The sequence below is a fragment of the Phragmites australis genome, chromosome 10 (assembly GCF_958298935.1).
Source record: "Phragmites australis chromosome 10, lpPhrAust1.1, whole genome shotgun sequence".
In the NCBI taxonomy this organism is placed as follows: Eukaryota; Viridiplantae; Streptophyta; class Magnoliopsida; order Poales; family Poaceae; genus Phragmites; species Phragmites australis.
In genome coordinates this window covers 30,893,488-30,909,154 of record NC_084930.1, presented here as the reverse complement: position 1 = coordinate 30,909,154, position 15,667 = coordinate 30,893,488, and the positions used below count along the sequence as shown (strand labels likewise).

The 15,667-nt window shown below is 40.9% G+C and overlaps 1 protein-coding gene across 1 annotated transcript; it reads right to left on the bottom strand.

Annotated features, from left to right (window-relative positions):
- Positions 1–47: 47 nt before the first annotated feature.
- On the bottom strand, positions 48–4,942 carry LOC133930690 (polyadenylate-binding protein-interacting protein 7-like). The gene is made up of 7 exons (XM_062377395.1): positions 4,635–4,942; positions 4,416–4,511; positions 2,680–3,494; positions 1,555–1,939; positions 1,056–1,126; positions 685–809; positions 48–485 (listed from the first exon to the last, which is right to left on the bottom strand). The coding sequence occupies exons 3-7, from the start codon at positions 3,424–3,426 to the stop codon at positions 203–205; spliced, it is 1,611 nt and encodes a 536-aa protein (XP_062233379.1). The 5' UTR covers positions 3,427–3,494; positions 4,416–4,511; positions 4,635–4,942; the 3' UTR covers positions 48–202.
- Positions 4,943–15,667: the final 10,725 nt, after the last annotated feature.

The following is a 15,667-nucleotide window of genomic DNA, read 5'->3' as shown; positions in this document are numbered from 1 at the left end:
GTTCAGCATCAAGCAAGAGTAGTCAGATTCTTACCTCAATCGCACAGGGATGGGAATTGAATGTGAATTGAATCTATGTATAATTTTACACTGTATTCTGTTGTCAGGCTATTCTCCTGCTGCCTCTTTTAATATACAACTACAAGGAAATTACAGTACCTGGCTTTCTCCTTTTTGTCCGTGGTGTTTTACCTAAGAGATGTTAGTACACCACAACACGGAGCAAGCCAGGTTGCGGCTGCGTGTAGTGGAGTCCTTCGTCCAAGAGGAACTGCTCGACAGCAATAGGTAACCTTGCGCTGCGCGAACCCTTGGTGTGGTGGCCTGTACCAACACATACCATTACCTGCATCCTCTCTCCTGCAGCCCTCGCTGCGTTCTTCAGGGCAGCGAGCTCGACCTTCAGGATGTGGATTGCTTCGCTCACATGCAGGCCATGTAAATCAATCAGACGGTCACTCCCCTGTCGCAAACAAACAGGATTCCTGCACAATAAAACAAGCTCATAATAATAGAACTACATTAGACTTTAATATGTCGCAAGTCAGAGCAGTTTTTGTCAGAGTTCAGAACAGTATGTGGAACAGACATCAGTTGGTATGATAACATAAACGGTACAAGGAATTCAATCTTTCCTGTTCTAGTTATTTTATTTCTGAAAGGCTAATGCTAAGGATAGGCAACCTTTGTCGATAAATAGCTTCTCTGGCTTTCTCGTGAGCTGCTTTCATTTGTGCATTGTACGCCTGTCCCTTCATGCTCAGTTCCTTGGCCAGAGCTTTGTTGCCAACCAAGTAAGCCTGTCGAGCCTGTCAGGTATATCTTTATGTGAATACTTTAACACCTCATAAAACATCCAGCTAACAAATAGGATGATATAATTATGCCAGCAAACTCCATTCGTGCACAAGCAACAATAAATACTACAAGCACAGCAGAAGAATGCAAATGTAAAATAATATGACATGTCATAATTGTATGCTCATGTCCACATGCACGTAGGCAGAAAGTAAGTGCATATCAACAGAGTCTGAAGCCACATGAAAAATGCTTACCTGCTCAAAGCATGCATTTCGGACCCTAGCAAAATCACGAGCTTCTCCCCTTGATTCTGAGTACATATTTGCTGGTGGGTTGCATACAAAGATAAATTTTCATCAGTCCATAATTGGAGCAGTCTCTAGATAAGGGAACATGAAATACAGCATAATCCTCCCTGATTTTCTTGCTATTCACAAACAGTCAAAATATAAAGTCAGTCTATGACACATATGGTTTCGACTGTCCACATCAAGTTGGGCAGTACTTGCCATCTTAGGGAAAATCCTTAAGATTCAGTCCCAATTTGCACTAAATAAGAAAAATCCCAAAGCAATCCCCTCACCCAAACATCCCCTTGAGTCTATGTGAGACCCATGTGGTTCTAGTTCAAATCATAGTAAAAGTACAGTTGTTGCAAAATTCCAAAAGGCAAAATTTACAGAATCATCAGACATAAAGAGGGAACTGTGCAATATGCACCAGAAAGAAATTGAGATATCAGATGAGTATTACCCACTGCATCACCAGTCTCAAGCCAAGGAGCAACTCTTGCACTGCTAACGCTTTGAAATTTGTTCCCAGATGATTTAGTGTTAGAACTGTACTGTTTGGGTACAGAAATAGCTGAAACACCATTACTATACTCAGGACCTTTCTTAAATTTCCAATGGCCAGAATTATGCGATGCAAGTTTTCGAACAGCTGAAACAAAGTCACCAGCTCCACTAGATATGGTGGACGAGCTGCACCCATTGAAGATGCCAAGGACGTCCACACTGCCCTTATTGAAACCATTTTGGTCCTCAGCTGTTGGCAGTGCAGGGAAATCCCCTGTGCTAAAGTTTGGTGTGTTGTGGGTCAAATCCAGTGTGTGATTGGGGGTAGCATCAACTTGCATCTGAAAAATCAGGTAAATAGTTAACGATACCAACAAAATGATGTAGATGTAAACCAAGTGTTTGGAAATCAATACGAGATTGCAATGAATGAGGTGAGGGATCAAAATTGCCTTTTGGTGTGACATTAGTAGTATTCTTAACCAGAAACAGATTCATTGTACCAGTTTTAAGCATAGATGCAAATAATGCATGCTCCGCAAGATTAATACAATGTGCGGTAAGTTCAATAAAATAGGACCAGAGTGTAACAGAAGTGGTACAAATGATCCCGAAGGATCAGATATTGAGTAGCTTCTATTTAACAGTGAGTCATCCACAAAGTAACGGATTAAAATTGTTCCAGACAATGCAAAAGTTATGAAGCATGCCAGCAAGACAAGAAATTTATTCCGACAGAATCTCCATGTCATTATCCAACCAGTAATTGCCAGCTTCTAAAGGCGGTCAGCCAATAGGAAGCAATAAAACATGCAAGAGTCACGACAAGATCAAGAAGATCAGTATTACGACGGTGTTATCCAACTAGTCCTTGCTATTTTTAATGCATATTTTTCAAGAAAAAAAAAGGAAACTGTGGGGGTATTCCCCACAGCGATTTTTGTATTAAAATAAAAAGCTATGTACAAAACATATTTTTGTTAGTTACTTCATAAATTTTAGGTAAAGCATTATTTAAGGTGGATATCTGGAAGAGTTAATCTGTGTATTAGTGTTATAGTTACAGGAAGGAAGAGGTTACCTCTAGCTGGGTGAGGATTTCAATAGTATGATTGAAGTCACATCCATTTGCATAGTATAGCTCTGCAAGGCTCTCGGCTGAAAATCCAGGGAACTGAGATGCTAAGTACTCCAGGGGGTCAACAACACCATCTGATGCGGCAGCATACTCGCTAGCAAAACTGTCAGAAAAGCCTGCAGCACTTTCAGAATCATAATGAAGGTCCTGATTTCCATTAGCAAAATGAAGATCGCCCATATAGTTTTGCTCCCAGTTGCTTGAACCCAAAGCTGAAAAAGTTGACTGTGAATTATCTTCATACAGAAGATTAGTATGTTCCAGTTTCAGGCCCTTGGTACCTGGAGAAGACAACTCGTGATGTTCTCTTGACAAGCGGCTGGATGTTGTCCCGTAAAAGGGGGGCGCATTCAAGGATAATCCAGCAAGAGATAATTCTTCAGGTCCTTGTTCAATTTTCTCGAAACTGAAGTCCGGAATAATGTCATCAGGAAGCTGCTTATGCCAAAACTGGTGCGCCTCATCATCCGAGTTATTAGACTTTGATGACTCGGACCTATCTAAGATTGTTTTTCCAGAAGACCCCCTAAAATCTGACTTAGTTACATCTGGAACTGTGTTACTTCCAAAAGATGGTCTAATAAACGAAGGTACAAATTCTGCTGCATTGGGATTTAATGCTGTGACTTTACTAGGTAACACTGAGCACGCATCTCCACTATTTGAAACAGCTTTATTTAGTGAACTCATCTTGACAGAAATTACATGCGATATTACATGTACAAGAGAGATTCTTTCAACAAAGATTTACCCAAGCCCTGCAAAGTATATAAAAAGAGAGTTATGCAAAGGCATGGTTAATTATTGTAAATCTAAATAGGGTTAATTATTGTAATCTAAATAGAAAGTTTGTCAGTAAAATAATGGTAAGACGAGACGTGATAGTCTACAAACAATTTTGCCACTTCTGGATTCTGACTGCAGTCAATTATTCATAAACGACTATGTATATTCGCAAAGCGTCTTGTAGTCTCATAGCTCTTATTATTAGGATAATATTCAGAGCACATCAACTGAATTCCTGGTTCGCCAGTTTACAGTTGCTGCAGAGTACCAAACCCCAATCCAATTAAGCTAGTTATAGTGGACAAGGTGTTCTTAGAAGAGCAAAAACTCACGCTGCTGGCTTCAAAAGGAACTTTCCTTTTTTTATCCTAGTCAGAGTGTCAGGCAGTTATACCACCACCAGCATTAGCGTAACTTATAATAGTGACTCCCACATTCCCAGGTGACCCAAGAATAATAGCTTTCTTTCCCGAAACTGATAGCATCTTCCCGGCTGCAACAAAAGCAGCGGTGCCCTTTCTTAGCTACTCATATATATGTCTTCTTTATTACAAGTTACAACACGGTACCCGCATCATAAAAGAAGCATCTTCCCAGCATATTATCAGTTTGCCTCCCCAAATCCATCGACTCAGATGTTCAATATCTCCTGCTTATTCCTAAGCAATGTTTCTCTTTGGTTAAACATACTTTCAGCATACATGACGAACACACGAAGCAGACAAGAGACGACAACAGTGCCAAAGGAAAAGCTTAGGACTTCTCTGGTATCCGTTCTCACACCACCCCCGTCAACCCTTCTCAAAAATTTTGCAACTCCAGCTCTAATCATAATAATTGCACTTGAGCAAGGCCAAAAGAGCAACAAAAAAGTGAGAAAACAGTGCACCTACTTTGCTTAATCGCTTTCCCGGCCAGCACACGCTTACGACGTCCAACCCACGCTAAAGCGGCGGACCAGACGACTTTTTTTCACCTCACGCACGCAACTGAAAATCGATGAATTACCAACCAGGCCACTGTATCAGAAAAGGCACAAGATCCGAACTAGATCTGCGCGGAATTCACCAGATCTGGCGGAGAAGGGGGAGGACCGACGATGAAATCAATACCTTTCCGCCGGTCGATAAGCTGATATGTAGCATGCGCAGGCGACCGGCCCATGGGGTGGCTGGCCTCCGGCGGAAGAAATAACCCAGCCCTCCCTCCCGCCGCAGCCCGTGGTCTGCCTCCCAAACAAAGACGAGTCCCGTGCGGATCGGGACGGGACGCGCGGCGGCCGAGAGGGAGACGGGGGTAGCGTGCGGAAGCTTCGCCTTTTTGCGGGCGGAGAGGCAGAGAGGAGAGACGAGGGAGGGCGTGGTCGCTGCGGATGGGTGAGGCCGTGAGGTGAGGTGAGGTGAGGGAGGGAGGGAGGGGGTGGTGGAGTTTGACCCGACGCGCCCGGGGTGGGTTGGGATAGGGCCCGCATGGCCAATGTGGGGGCGCGGCGCGGCGCGGTGCGGTGGGTGGCGGGCGGCCTCGGGATCCGGGGCTGGCACGGGCGCAGCGCACCTGGCGGGCAGGCGCCGCGGTGCGCGTGCGATGCGAATATGCGGTGCGCGGGCGGAGATGGGGGCCTGCCGAACCGGGAAACCTCTGGAACCTCTTTCGGGTGGTTCCTGTTGATTAGAAAATGTAAAGGTTTGGTGGGTTTGTATGAGTTTCATTGTGGGTCAGTTAGTCTTACATCAGAGGATATTTTTATATTTGTTTGTACCGTATCAACTCATAAGTGTTTAGATTTCAGAATATACATATGTTGTACGAATCGGTGTGGTAAAATTAGTCGATTCACAGGTGGTCTAGGATCCAGTCGAGTCATTCCTATCACCCCGCTCTCCTTATTGCTTCGCTCCTTCACGCACGTCGCCCCTGCCTGCCGATTGCCCTCACAGACCCCCCCCCCCTCAAATTACCTGTCACCGCCCGCCTCATAGTGCGCCTCCACTACCACCCACTAAAGGAAGTCACCGTCAGCTCGTCGCCGAACTCGACCGCTAGAGCCACGAGAGACATCGACTGTTGAAAGAGTCAACCGCCTGTTGAATGAATTGGCCACCACCCCAGGAGACCCAACACGAGGTGAGGTATCTTTGCCCCCTTGTCCCCAACTGTGTATGCGTTCACATGTTGGTAGATCCGTAAGATATTTGTTAATTTGTTGCACAAATTGGTGGATCTAAGAAAGTATTGTCCATTTATTTGACCTTAAAGGTAGGTGATGTGATTCTCGGATTCCTCTCTTTTCGATGCTTGTGCTTCTATTTGACCTTAAATGTCTTATGGAGTTAGCATTAACCTTTCTTATGGAATTTGCGGCTGTAAGCCCTAAATAGTGAGGCATGTTTTGTCGATTCGACAAATCATCTTGTTATTTTGCAGGATGACACCACAACATAGAAATTAATGTTTGACTAATGCAAGAATGTATAGCATGAAGTCTTTTGCACACTGCGATTTGTGTAGTTGCAATCAATATTGTAACTCATACGTGTTGTAGGATAGACTTGTTGTTATGAGAACAACTCATGGGTGAATCATGAAGTCAGAAAATCAATCTTTTTATGTGTTTTTATTGTGGTAAATTCCATCTTTTTGCTAGAAATAGTGTTTGAATCGTCAATATACACTTTACACTAAGAACAGAATTTGTCGTAAGGCTGATCCAAGTATGGATCAGTTGGATCAATGTTTGGAGCATGTGTTCCAAGAGAGATGTGCTGAAGGGATCAAATCTAGTAGTATAATGGATCCAAGTATGGTGACAAGTTAAAGCAAGTAAATTAATTGAGTAGTGCAAAATGGTTCGAATTGTTCATCACTTCACTTAAGTAGTGTCCATTTGATCAACAGTAAGGCTTGATTGCATTGACAGCCAACATAAAAACAGTAGCCCCCTTTGATTAAAATAGTTGAACATGCAGTTCAATGTTAAAAGCCTATAGCCCATTAGCATCCTGAACAATTAAATCCATAGCCTCAGATCATGAACTACAAATGGACACTACTTAAGTGAATTTTGACAACAGGTTTGCTAGTTATTTTAGATTGCTAGTTATGACATCATTTTATCATATTTTGTCAATTGAATCTTAGTGTTTATTAGTACAACATGCATGCATTATGTACTATATATTGAACTCATATGTTTTTATATTCCCATGCGTAATGTAGATGGACCAGAGGAGACTTAGAAGAAGAAAAATCAAGCTGCTCATTAGTGTTGCTGGATATTTGGCTACTAGTATGGTGATCTTGTTACTCCTGATGTTGATGCTAGTGTATATGTTTATTTGTTTTGGCTGATACATTTTCAGATAGAAAAGCACTTGATCTGAAATTGCCTATATAATATGCCTATAAACAAGATATGTGATGTCTGTAAACAAGAAGTTTAGAGTCTATCTTTATAGTTTACCAGTATTAAGAGCTCCTAACCAGCACGTGAGAAACATTCAGATTGTGATGTTGTTATTTGTAACTAATAAGCACAAAATTGTGTGTATGCAATGTGAGACATTGAATGGAACACTGAAGTGATGCTCATCTCACAGTATGATGACAATATTTGTTATGCAGGTTCTTCAGTTATGCTCATGTATGACGATATTTGTTTTGCAGGTTCTACAGAATTTTGCAGAATTTTCCCTTCTATGTTGTGTGAGAGTTCTACCAAAATCAGACAAGCATTAGTGTAGTAATACGCAAATGTTCAATGTTGTTCAACTTACGCCCAAGAAGCAAAGCTAGATGACCCATGAAGTCATCGACTTGCGTACAAGGAGCTTCGCTCGGATGAACAAACGCATCATACACGAGCTTGTAGGGAGGAGGTAAACTCACCCCAAGTAGAGAGAAGGTTATCTTATCAGCACATATTCATCCAACCAAACAAAAGCTTATATGAGGTCGTCACATCCCATACAACGAAACAAACAGAAACAAACATTATCCTATATAGCCAACCAAACATCATACATGCACCAGTCCATCCAGCTAAATCATTCCATATATGATCAGCTTCATACGAGCAACCAAACACTACTAATAGAACGAGAATTCGTTGTATTGATTCAATAGACGGTGTGTACATTTATACGTACTGAATAGACCGCAATTGCCGTTGCGGAGACACCTCTCCCAACATACAATAATACTGCTAATTGCAGTTAGGAAAAATTGATCACATCAATTATTCGTAAGTCGTAACAGTTTCATCAGCAGGATGAGCTCTGGGGCTGCTCTGGTGGTGTTGGTTCCTTATGTTGACCTGGCCAAGCCAGTTTCATGAATGAAGTCATGGGCTAGGTGAATATAGAAGTACATCCATGCATGGACATAGTACAAACTAGAAAAGAGCCGCACCTGCTGGCCCTCGGCTGTTGTGGTGTGTTCTCCACGTGGCACTCCGCATCCGAACTGTGTTAATCAGTTGATCCGCGTTATGTGGAATCTACTGTAAGAAAGTCAGCAGACACAAGGTGGTAGCACCCTGGCAGAAGTAAGGATGGTGTAGTGATAAACTGGTGTGTGGTGTTTCCATGTAAGTGTGATCTCTTGCTTCTATATATTTATTCAGTATCCGCTCAAATAAATATTGCCTACATTATGACTTCATGTGAAGTGATGTAATGTAGCTACATTAAGCAGTAGCTCTTCTCTACCTGTTGTGTTCGGTCGCCATGAATACTTGTCACAGGGAACCCCTTTTTGTACAGGTAATCATCTAGAGCATCAGCACCCTCTTTGTCTCCACAAAAACCAAGGTGAGAGCTTGCTGCAAACATGATAACAGAAGTTGATGTAACAATATGCTTAAAGTGTATGAAATCATCAAAAAAAAATCCAGAAACTTGACCATGGCTAGCCCAGAAAAAGAGTCAAAAACTGATGACATAAAATAAAGCAAAACTAGATCTAAAACTATGTAGTGTCTTCCCATGAGAACCATTAGTTTTTTGTGCATGAAGAAGGTCCATGAGGTAACTTCTTTTGTCTGCTTCAAGGACAAATTTCAGTCTTTGAGCAATTAAATCAGTGTTCGAACCAACTGTTCCAACAAAAGGAAGTTTATAGTTTATAGTCTGCAAGGAAATCTGAAGCTAGTTCCTACGGGGGAAAATTGTGAACTTTCGTTAGCGCTAGTAGCAGGCCTGAACAGCAAGCAATTAAATAAATAATTTTCTTTGATTTCATGGAAGGCATCAAATTAATCGTGTCAGTGTATTAAGTAAATGGGTACTCTGACTAACGGGCTCTACAGGGGATCTAACAACTAGAGCTGCGTAATCCCCAAAGTCTGTTCGATCGTGCGACCACAGCGACCAGTCTAAACGCCCGCCCGATCAGTCTCCCTATACCATCTCTTACACCCGCGACCAGCCCCACTGGTCGCAGGGTCAGATTTGACGCAACATGTCCAGAGCGCAGTCGCTAATATCCACTCAAGTGTTTTCTTTCTCCAGGCACCAGCACCAGAGGACGAAGTCATGAACGATGCAGCTGGGCATTTTCCATCCCGTAGCATTAAATACGGTGGCACACGGCGGATGGGACGTTGTCAATAGCCCAACCAGGCAAGTGGACGAGGTCGGCGCTAAAGGGCACTATCCTGTCCTGTAGCATTAAATGTTGCGGGATAGAACTTTACAGGCCGACACGGTGGCGCACAACGGATGAGACGTTGTCAGCAGTCCGACCAAGCAAATGGATATGGTAGGCACAGAAAGTCATTATCCCGTCCCGTAGCATTAAATGTTGCAGGATAGAACTTTGCAGGATCGGCACGGCAGATGGGATGTCATCAGCAGCCCGACTAGGCAAGTGGATGGAGTCGGCACAAAAGGACCTTGTCTCGTCCTGTGGCATTAGACGCACGACAACTAGACGTATGGTGCCCTCACTCAGAGCAAGTGGGCACGCCTGGTTCTCCGTAATGATGGTCTAGATTAGATATTAGGATGAGTAGAGGACTTTCTGTTTGGATCCACATGTAAATGCTCCCTAGTTCCAAAGGAAGGAGTAGGAAACTAGGAAAAAATATCATCTGTAATCAACTGAGATTCTTCATAACACACACATGATATAGAGCTATTATCCTTTAGGAGACTTGAATATGTATAACTCCTTGTGTCCCTTAGTCCACCGAACACACGCACACACACCCGTTTCCTGAAACACCGTCCACACACCCACTGTCCAGCATACCCTAGAATCACTGTCAAGGATTTACACTCGACAAATTGTAAATTGATTCTCAAAACATGAAATCTAGATATCACGACTGGAAATCCATATATTGGTATTCACCTTTCAATGCAATCAATAAACATATATAATAGCAAAAAGTTATTTATGATCAAATCATACAGTATAACAAAAACATGCTAACATGGATACATTTTTTGCATGTACGATTTCTGAAAGTTTAAAATCTGCATTAGCACAGTTAGTAGGACTAAAGTTGGAAAAACAAATTCTGGAGTTGATGTAAATTTAAATTATCAAATGCAATTGGCATTGCATCTTAGGAGAATGTTAATTTTGATAAGGAACTGCAACAATGAACATGACATGACACAATATCTTAGAAGAATGTTAATTTTGGTAAGCAACAAATGCAACTGATATTGCGTAGGAACATCTTAGTTGTCATTGCCTCAACAGGTCAGCTAAATTGCTAGACAGTCAATAAATAGTAATAATACTGAGTGTAGGAAACCATCAAATTTGAAATATATATTTAAAGTTGTAAGTCAGAATAGTGGGCATAGTCCCTCCAGATGTAAACAACTAAGATATACAGTATGCTCTATGGTTCTTTAACCATTGCTTTTATTTTCTTTTTCTATATTTGATATATTACCACAGTAGGGGTTTCCCGTACTGCATTGCCCTAAAAAAAAAGTGTGCATCCATAACTAGGGATGGCAATCCTACCCGTGGGTACCGTGCGCGACGGGTGTGGGCATGGGTCTGAGATTTTGCCCATGGTCACAGCGGGTCGGGTACCCATAAAGTCGTGGATCGGGTACGGGTATTACATTGCACTCATGGGTACCCACGGGTATACCCGTTAGCACAATCAATGGCCCAGCCCAAATACTTCCAGCTCTAGCCCAGCCCAAGTCTCTATTTTCTCTAACCAATAACCCTAGCCTCGCCCACTCGCCTGCTCCCCAATTCCTCATTCCCCAAGCTGTAGTCGCCCAGCCGCACGCACAGCATGACCCCGCCTCCCTGGGCAATGCCCCCAGCCATCAGCTGCTCCCTAACACGTGTCTGCGCGCAATCCCTAGGCGCCGCCCTTGGCTAGCCGCTGCCCTCATCTGACTAACGGGTCTGGGCACCACCTCCACCCGGTTGGCTTCCATAGACAGCCGTTGTCCCCACCTCCTCAAGTGACACCCCAACTGGCCACCACTCCCTGCCGCTGTCCCCGCCTCCTCGGTCGTCGCCCCCAAAATCCATCGTACTAGTGCCCGGATCCGCCCAACCCCAGGCCGAAGGAGCAAGGAAGAAGGCCGAGCAGAATCCCCCCAAGCTTCCCAGCCGGATCCCGTCAGTTTCCTCACGGATTTTGCATGCCACCACCTTCTTCCCCAAGTCCGATGACCATATTCCACCCCTCACCATCGACATGCCACCGTTGGACTCCTTCCAACCCTTTTAGCACACGGTGAGCTTCAGCTGACCTCGTGTATGCTTTTCTTTCAATTGAAACGGATATGTTGCTTATGTGTGAATCGTCGTCTCGTCGGTCATGTTCCTTCAATGTGCGCAGGTTGCTTTGAAGGATGTTCATTTGAGGGTGCATGGTTGTTTGTTGCGAATTGTGATCTATGAATGCTGCTGCAATACTGCTGCTGAGTGCTGACAAATAATCCGTGGGTGATCCGCGGGTATCGAGTACCCGACGGGCACAGGCACGAGCACAATATTGTGCACGTCACCCTTCATGGGCGCAGGTTGGGTTATCCAAATCGGGTCTCGGGTCTGGCATGGTTATGCTTTGCCGGCACCCAACCCGACTTGACCCGTTGCCATCCCTATCCATAACACTATAATTACTATTCTTGATAAAACCAGGCTCACAAGTTCAGAAAGAGAAAAATGGGATAGCTGTGTATGCAGGTAATATACTTCGTAAAAATGTCAAGAGAGGGAATAGACATAAGAAAGTGGATCATAAGCTAAACTTCTCTAGATACAATATTTCATAACACACCAGATTGTAAGTAAATTAGTGAATTAATGATCATCATGGATAGCTTTGAAATGTGTAAAACTTAGAAATAGGTTCTGTAGCGTAACTTTGTTAAAAGATTGCAAGAGAATAGCTTACACTGTACAATTGTAGTTATCCTCGTGTAGCCAACCTGGGGGGAAAGAAAAATATGCAGTGTTCAGGAGCGCGTGGTACATAAGTCTAAGATAGCAAGTTATCTTTTTTTTATTGAAATAGAAATTAAAGATATATTATACATAGTTGAAAACTTCACTGTATACAATATTTCGTGTTTCGTTTCCACATGTGCCATCATCATTTTCGATAAGTATTTTTAAACCATCCTTTGAGGTTACTCGGTTTATTGCAACATATAATTGATTGTGTGTGAATACTGATTTTTTTAAATATACACCTACATTAGAAAATATTTGTCCTTGACCCTTGTTGATAGTCATTGCATAACACAATTTAACAGGGAATTGGCGGTGGTTTAGTATAAATGATCATTTGTAACCTCTTATTATTAAATTTATACAGGGTATGTAAACCTTCGATCCAATATTTGTACCAGTAATAATCTTAGATTCAATAATATTATCTCCAAGTTTGTTTACAATTAACCTTGTACCATTGCATAGCCCTATACTTCAATTTAAATTACGTAGTAGCATAATTGGGACTCCAGTTTTTAATACTAGTTTGTGTTGGGAAAAATTATTGTGCTTAGCATATTTAGATATTCGATAATGTGAGATCATGTGATGAAAAGTTAGTTTGATTGATGAAATTGGCAGAGCAAAGTGATTTAGTATAATAACATTTGGTTGATGTTCATGAATTGCTAAGATATGCTTGGATAGCATAGTTGGTTTGATGCACTATCATTAGTCGGGTATGCCTATGTTAGCATATTTGTTTTGTTTGGAGTTTACATGGTGTTGCGTGAACTGATCTTGGGTCAAGTCGGGAAGGACTTGTGCTCGTACTCAATTGTTGTTTGATTCATGTGCAGGTGTTGGTCGAAGGTGAACGTGGTCGAGGACGGATCGACGAACTAAGTTCAGGAGGAACTGAGGTTCAGTGACTAGGTTCAGGAAGAACTAAGGTTGTAGTGATCAAGGATCTCATGGAAGATGTTCGAGCTGAGAAAACAATGCATATGAAGATAAGGCTTCGCGATGGACGTAGGAGGCGATCTGATCGTGAGAGGATGTGAAGACGAATTCTTATTCAAGTCGGAGCAGGCACGAGGGAGTCGTGTGGTGGCTGGACTTGAGACATTAGTTAGTGTCGGAGATGGACTCTGAGTTAGTTACGTATATGCATGTATACATGGGATATGTGCATACATGATTACGTAAGAGTTGTTGGTTAATTAGATTAATTAGCGGAAGTTGTTTGTCCTCTTGTGATTATAGGAGGATAGAGATCAAATTGAATATGATAGGGAGTTATAGTTCGATTCGTTCACGTTTGTGCGTGTGGCTACCCTATAAATAGAGAGATCTGTTGTATTGGGTAGAGTACAACAGAGCACAGAACAGGGCAGCACAACGCAGCAGAAAGATAGAGAAGCTCGATAAAGAGTTGTTTTGGGATTTTGTGAAAATCCTTATTGGATTCTTTGGAGCGGCATCTTATAAACTCGTCTATGCAGTGAAAATCAAGTTTCGTAACTTGATGAGTTGCTGATTCGAAATTTTCTCTACGTTCTATATTTTGCATGTTTGGTTTTGGTTTTTGATTAATCGTGCTTTTATCAAGTTTCATCTTGGTTTAATCCATCCAAAACCTTACTAGAATATCTAGTGTTTGATATGAGAAAAATTCGAGTGAATTTGGTTTGTTATCGAGTAGCTTTTTGTCAACTTGACTAAGTTTTGATCTACTTAATACTGGTTGATACAGTCTGCTTCGACTAGAAATAACTTTTGATCCACATATCCGATTTACTAGATACTTATATGGTTAGTTTCGTACTTGAATCTAGTTTCTGCTGATCAAATTTGAGAGCAATCCGTCCAGCGGATCTTTAAGTACATTATTTTTACTAGAGTGTGTATATTCTATTTCGAGTGGAATATCGAGTATAAATCGAGTTTCGATTTGGGTGAGCTAATCTTTGAATTTGGTTTCCGCAATCATTCACCCCCTCTGATTGGATATTTTGCGCATATTCGATCCTACAGATAGGATATAAAACATCTATATCATTGGAACAATCGAATTATTTTGAAATACTATCTACACTTAAATATTCTTTCTCCCCAGTTGGTATTAATGTTAACATATAAGAATTTATCTCATCTACTATTCGTTTGTTGGAGTTAATATAGCTCTTTCCTTTAGGTAATTAATGTTTCCATATTTTATGTTGAAATCAGTGTATATAGCAAGAGCTAAAGCTGGTATCTTAGGACTATCAGTATGTATAAGGAGGTCTGAAGGTATAGATATCCATGTTGGTTCTATGTCATCACCATATTTTTTGGTAGATAGTAATCCTTCACCTAGATCTAATATCTATTTACCGAAGTTGTAGAGATCAATGTAATCATTGTTGTTTGTATTGTCTCTTTTTAATCTTCTTTTTCTGTTAGTTTGCATATATGTACATGTTTCCATAATCTAGATTTGTTGATGGCTGCATTTATTATTTGCGTTCTTGTTCCTTTTTCAATTACTAGTAGTATATGTCTTATGTCACCACCTAAAACAATTACTTTTCTCCCAAATGAGATCTCTTTTGCATTTGAGTTTGATTGACTGAGTATGTCTTTTATTGATCTATCAAGTACTTCAAAACATTGTCGATTAGTCATTAGAGCTCTGTCCCATATTTTAAGAGATGTTTCTTTTAGCAGTTCAGCAAGTATTGTTGCTTGTTTTATATCACAGAATGATGTTTCACCTATATCTAAAGGTATCTTAAATCTAGAGTGAGATGTCCTTCCATTTGGCATTAATAAGAATGCTACATTTGATGATGCCACTGTTAATACAATTATTTTACGTGCTCGTAGATATAAAACAATAATATTCTATAGATATGTTTTTCCTACTCTGTCGTATCCTAATATGAAATAGAATTCAGGTTTTTTTTGTCTAATACAGTTTGGACAATAGTATGAAAAGCATTTTTTGGTCGGTATTCAAATTTTGATATGAAATGTTAGCTTCTTCTTTAATTTATTTGTGTCATGTTCCATTTCTTCTTCTATAAGACGATTTCCATGCATATTTTTTTATTCAACGATTTTAGAGGGCAAGTCATATGTATTTAGCTGGACTCCATTTCTTGAAAATAAGTGCTCTAATTCTTCAAGTAATAAATTTTGTAGTTCATCGTCGTTTATTGTACGTGAGAAAAATTATAAAGTTGTTCTAATTTATGTTTTAAATCGTCTACCATTAACCTCCAGTTTTTGTTAAATAATTCTCTCATTCTTTATACCACATAATAATAGAATTGTTATAAAGAGATGTCTTAAATGAACTGATGATGTCCAAGTTGCTACTTCATTGAATGTCCAGTACCATTCATCATCATTGTTTAGTAAGTCACGAGCTACACATGTTTCTTTATAACTCCTTTATATGTTCTGATTTCTTCATAGCGTTTAGCTCTTTTAACTATCATTAGTAGCATTCGTAAATAAAAATGCTCTCCTTATGTAGGGTTAACATAATATAGTCTACCTATTTTTGTGCCATGCCTTTGTTTTGTCCATATATGATCTTTTTTGTTCCATCTACATTTAGTTGGGAATTCATAGTATGTTAGATTGTGTGCTTTGTTGTATTTTTATTTGTCTCAAACCATTCCGTTAGCATTGTTGTCCTAACATTTGGATTTTTCAATAAGTTATGTAG

Excerpts from the sequence above, each read along its gene's own strand:
- LOC133930690 (XM_062377395.1), bottom strand. The coding sequence starts at position 3,426 with ATGAGTTCACTAAATAAAGCTGTTTCAAATAGTGGAGATGCGTGCTCA. Across the intron at positions 1,940-2,679 it reads AAATCCTCACCCAGCTAGAG|ATGCAAGTTGATGCTACCCC; the intron begins GTAACCTCTTCC and ends CTGATTTTTCAG. Across the intron at positions 810-1,055 it reads GAAATGCATGCTTTGAGCAG|GCTCGACAGGCTTACTTGGT; the intron begins GTAAGCATTTTT and ends TATACCTGACAG.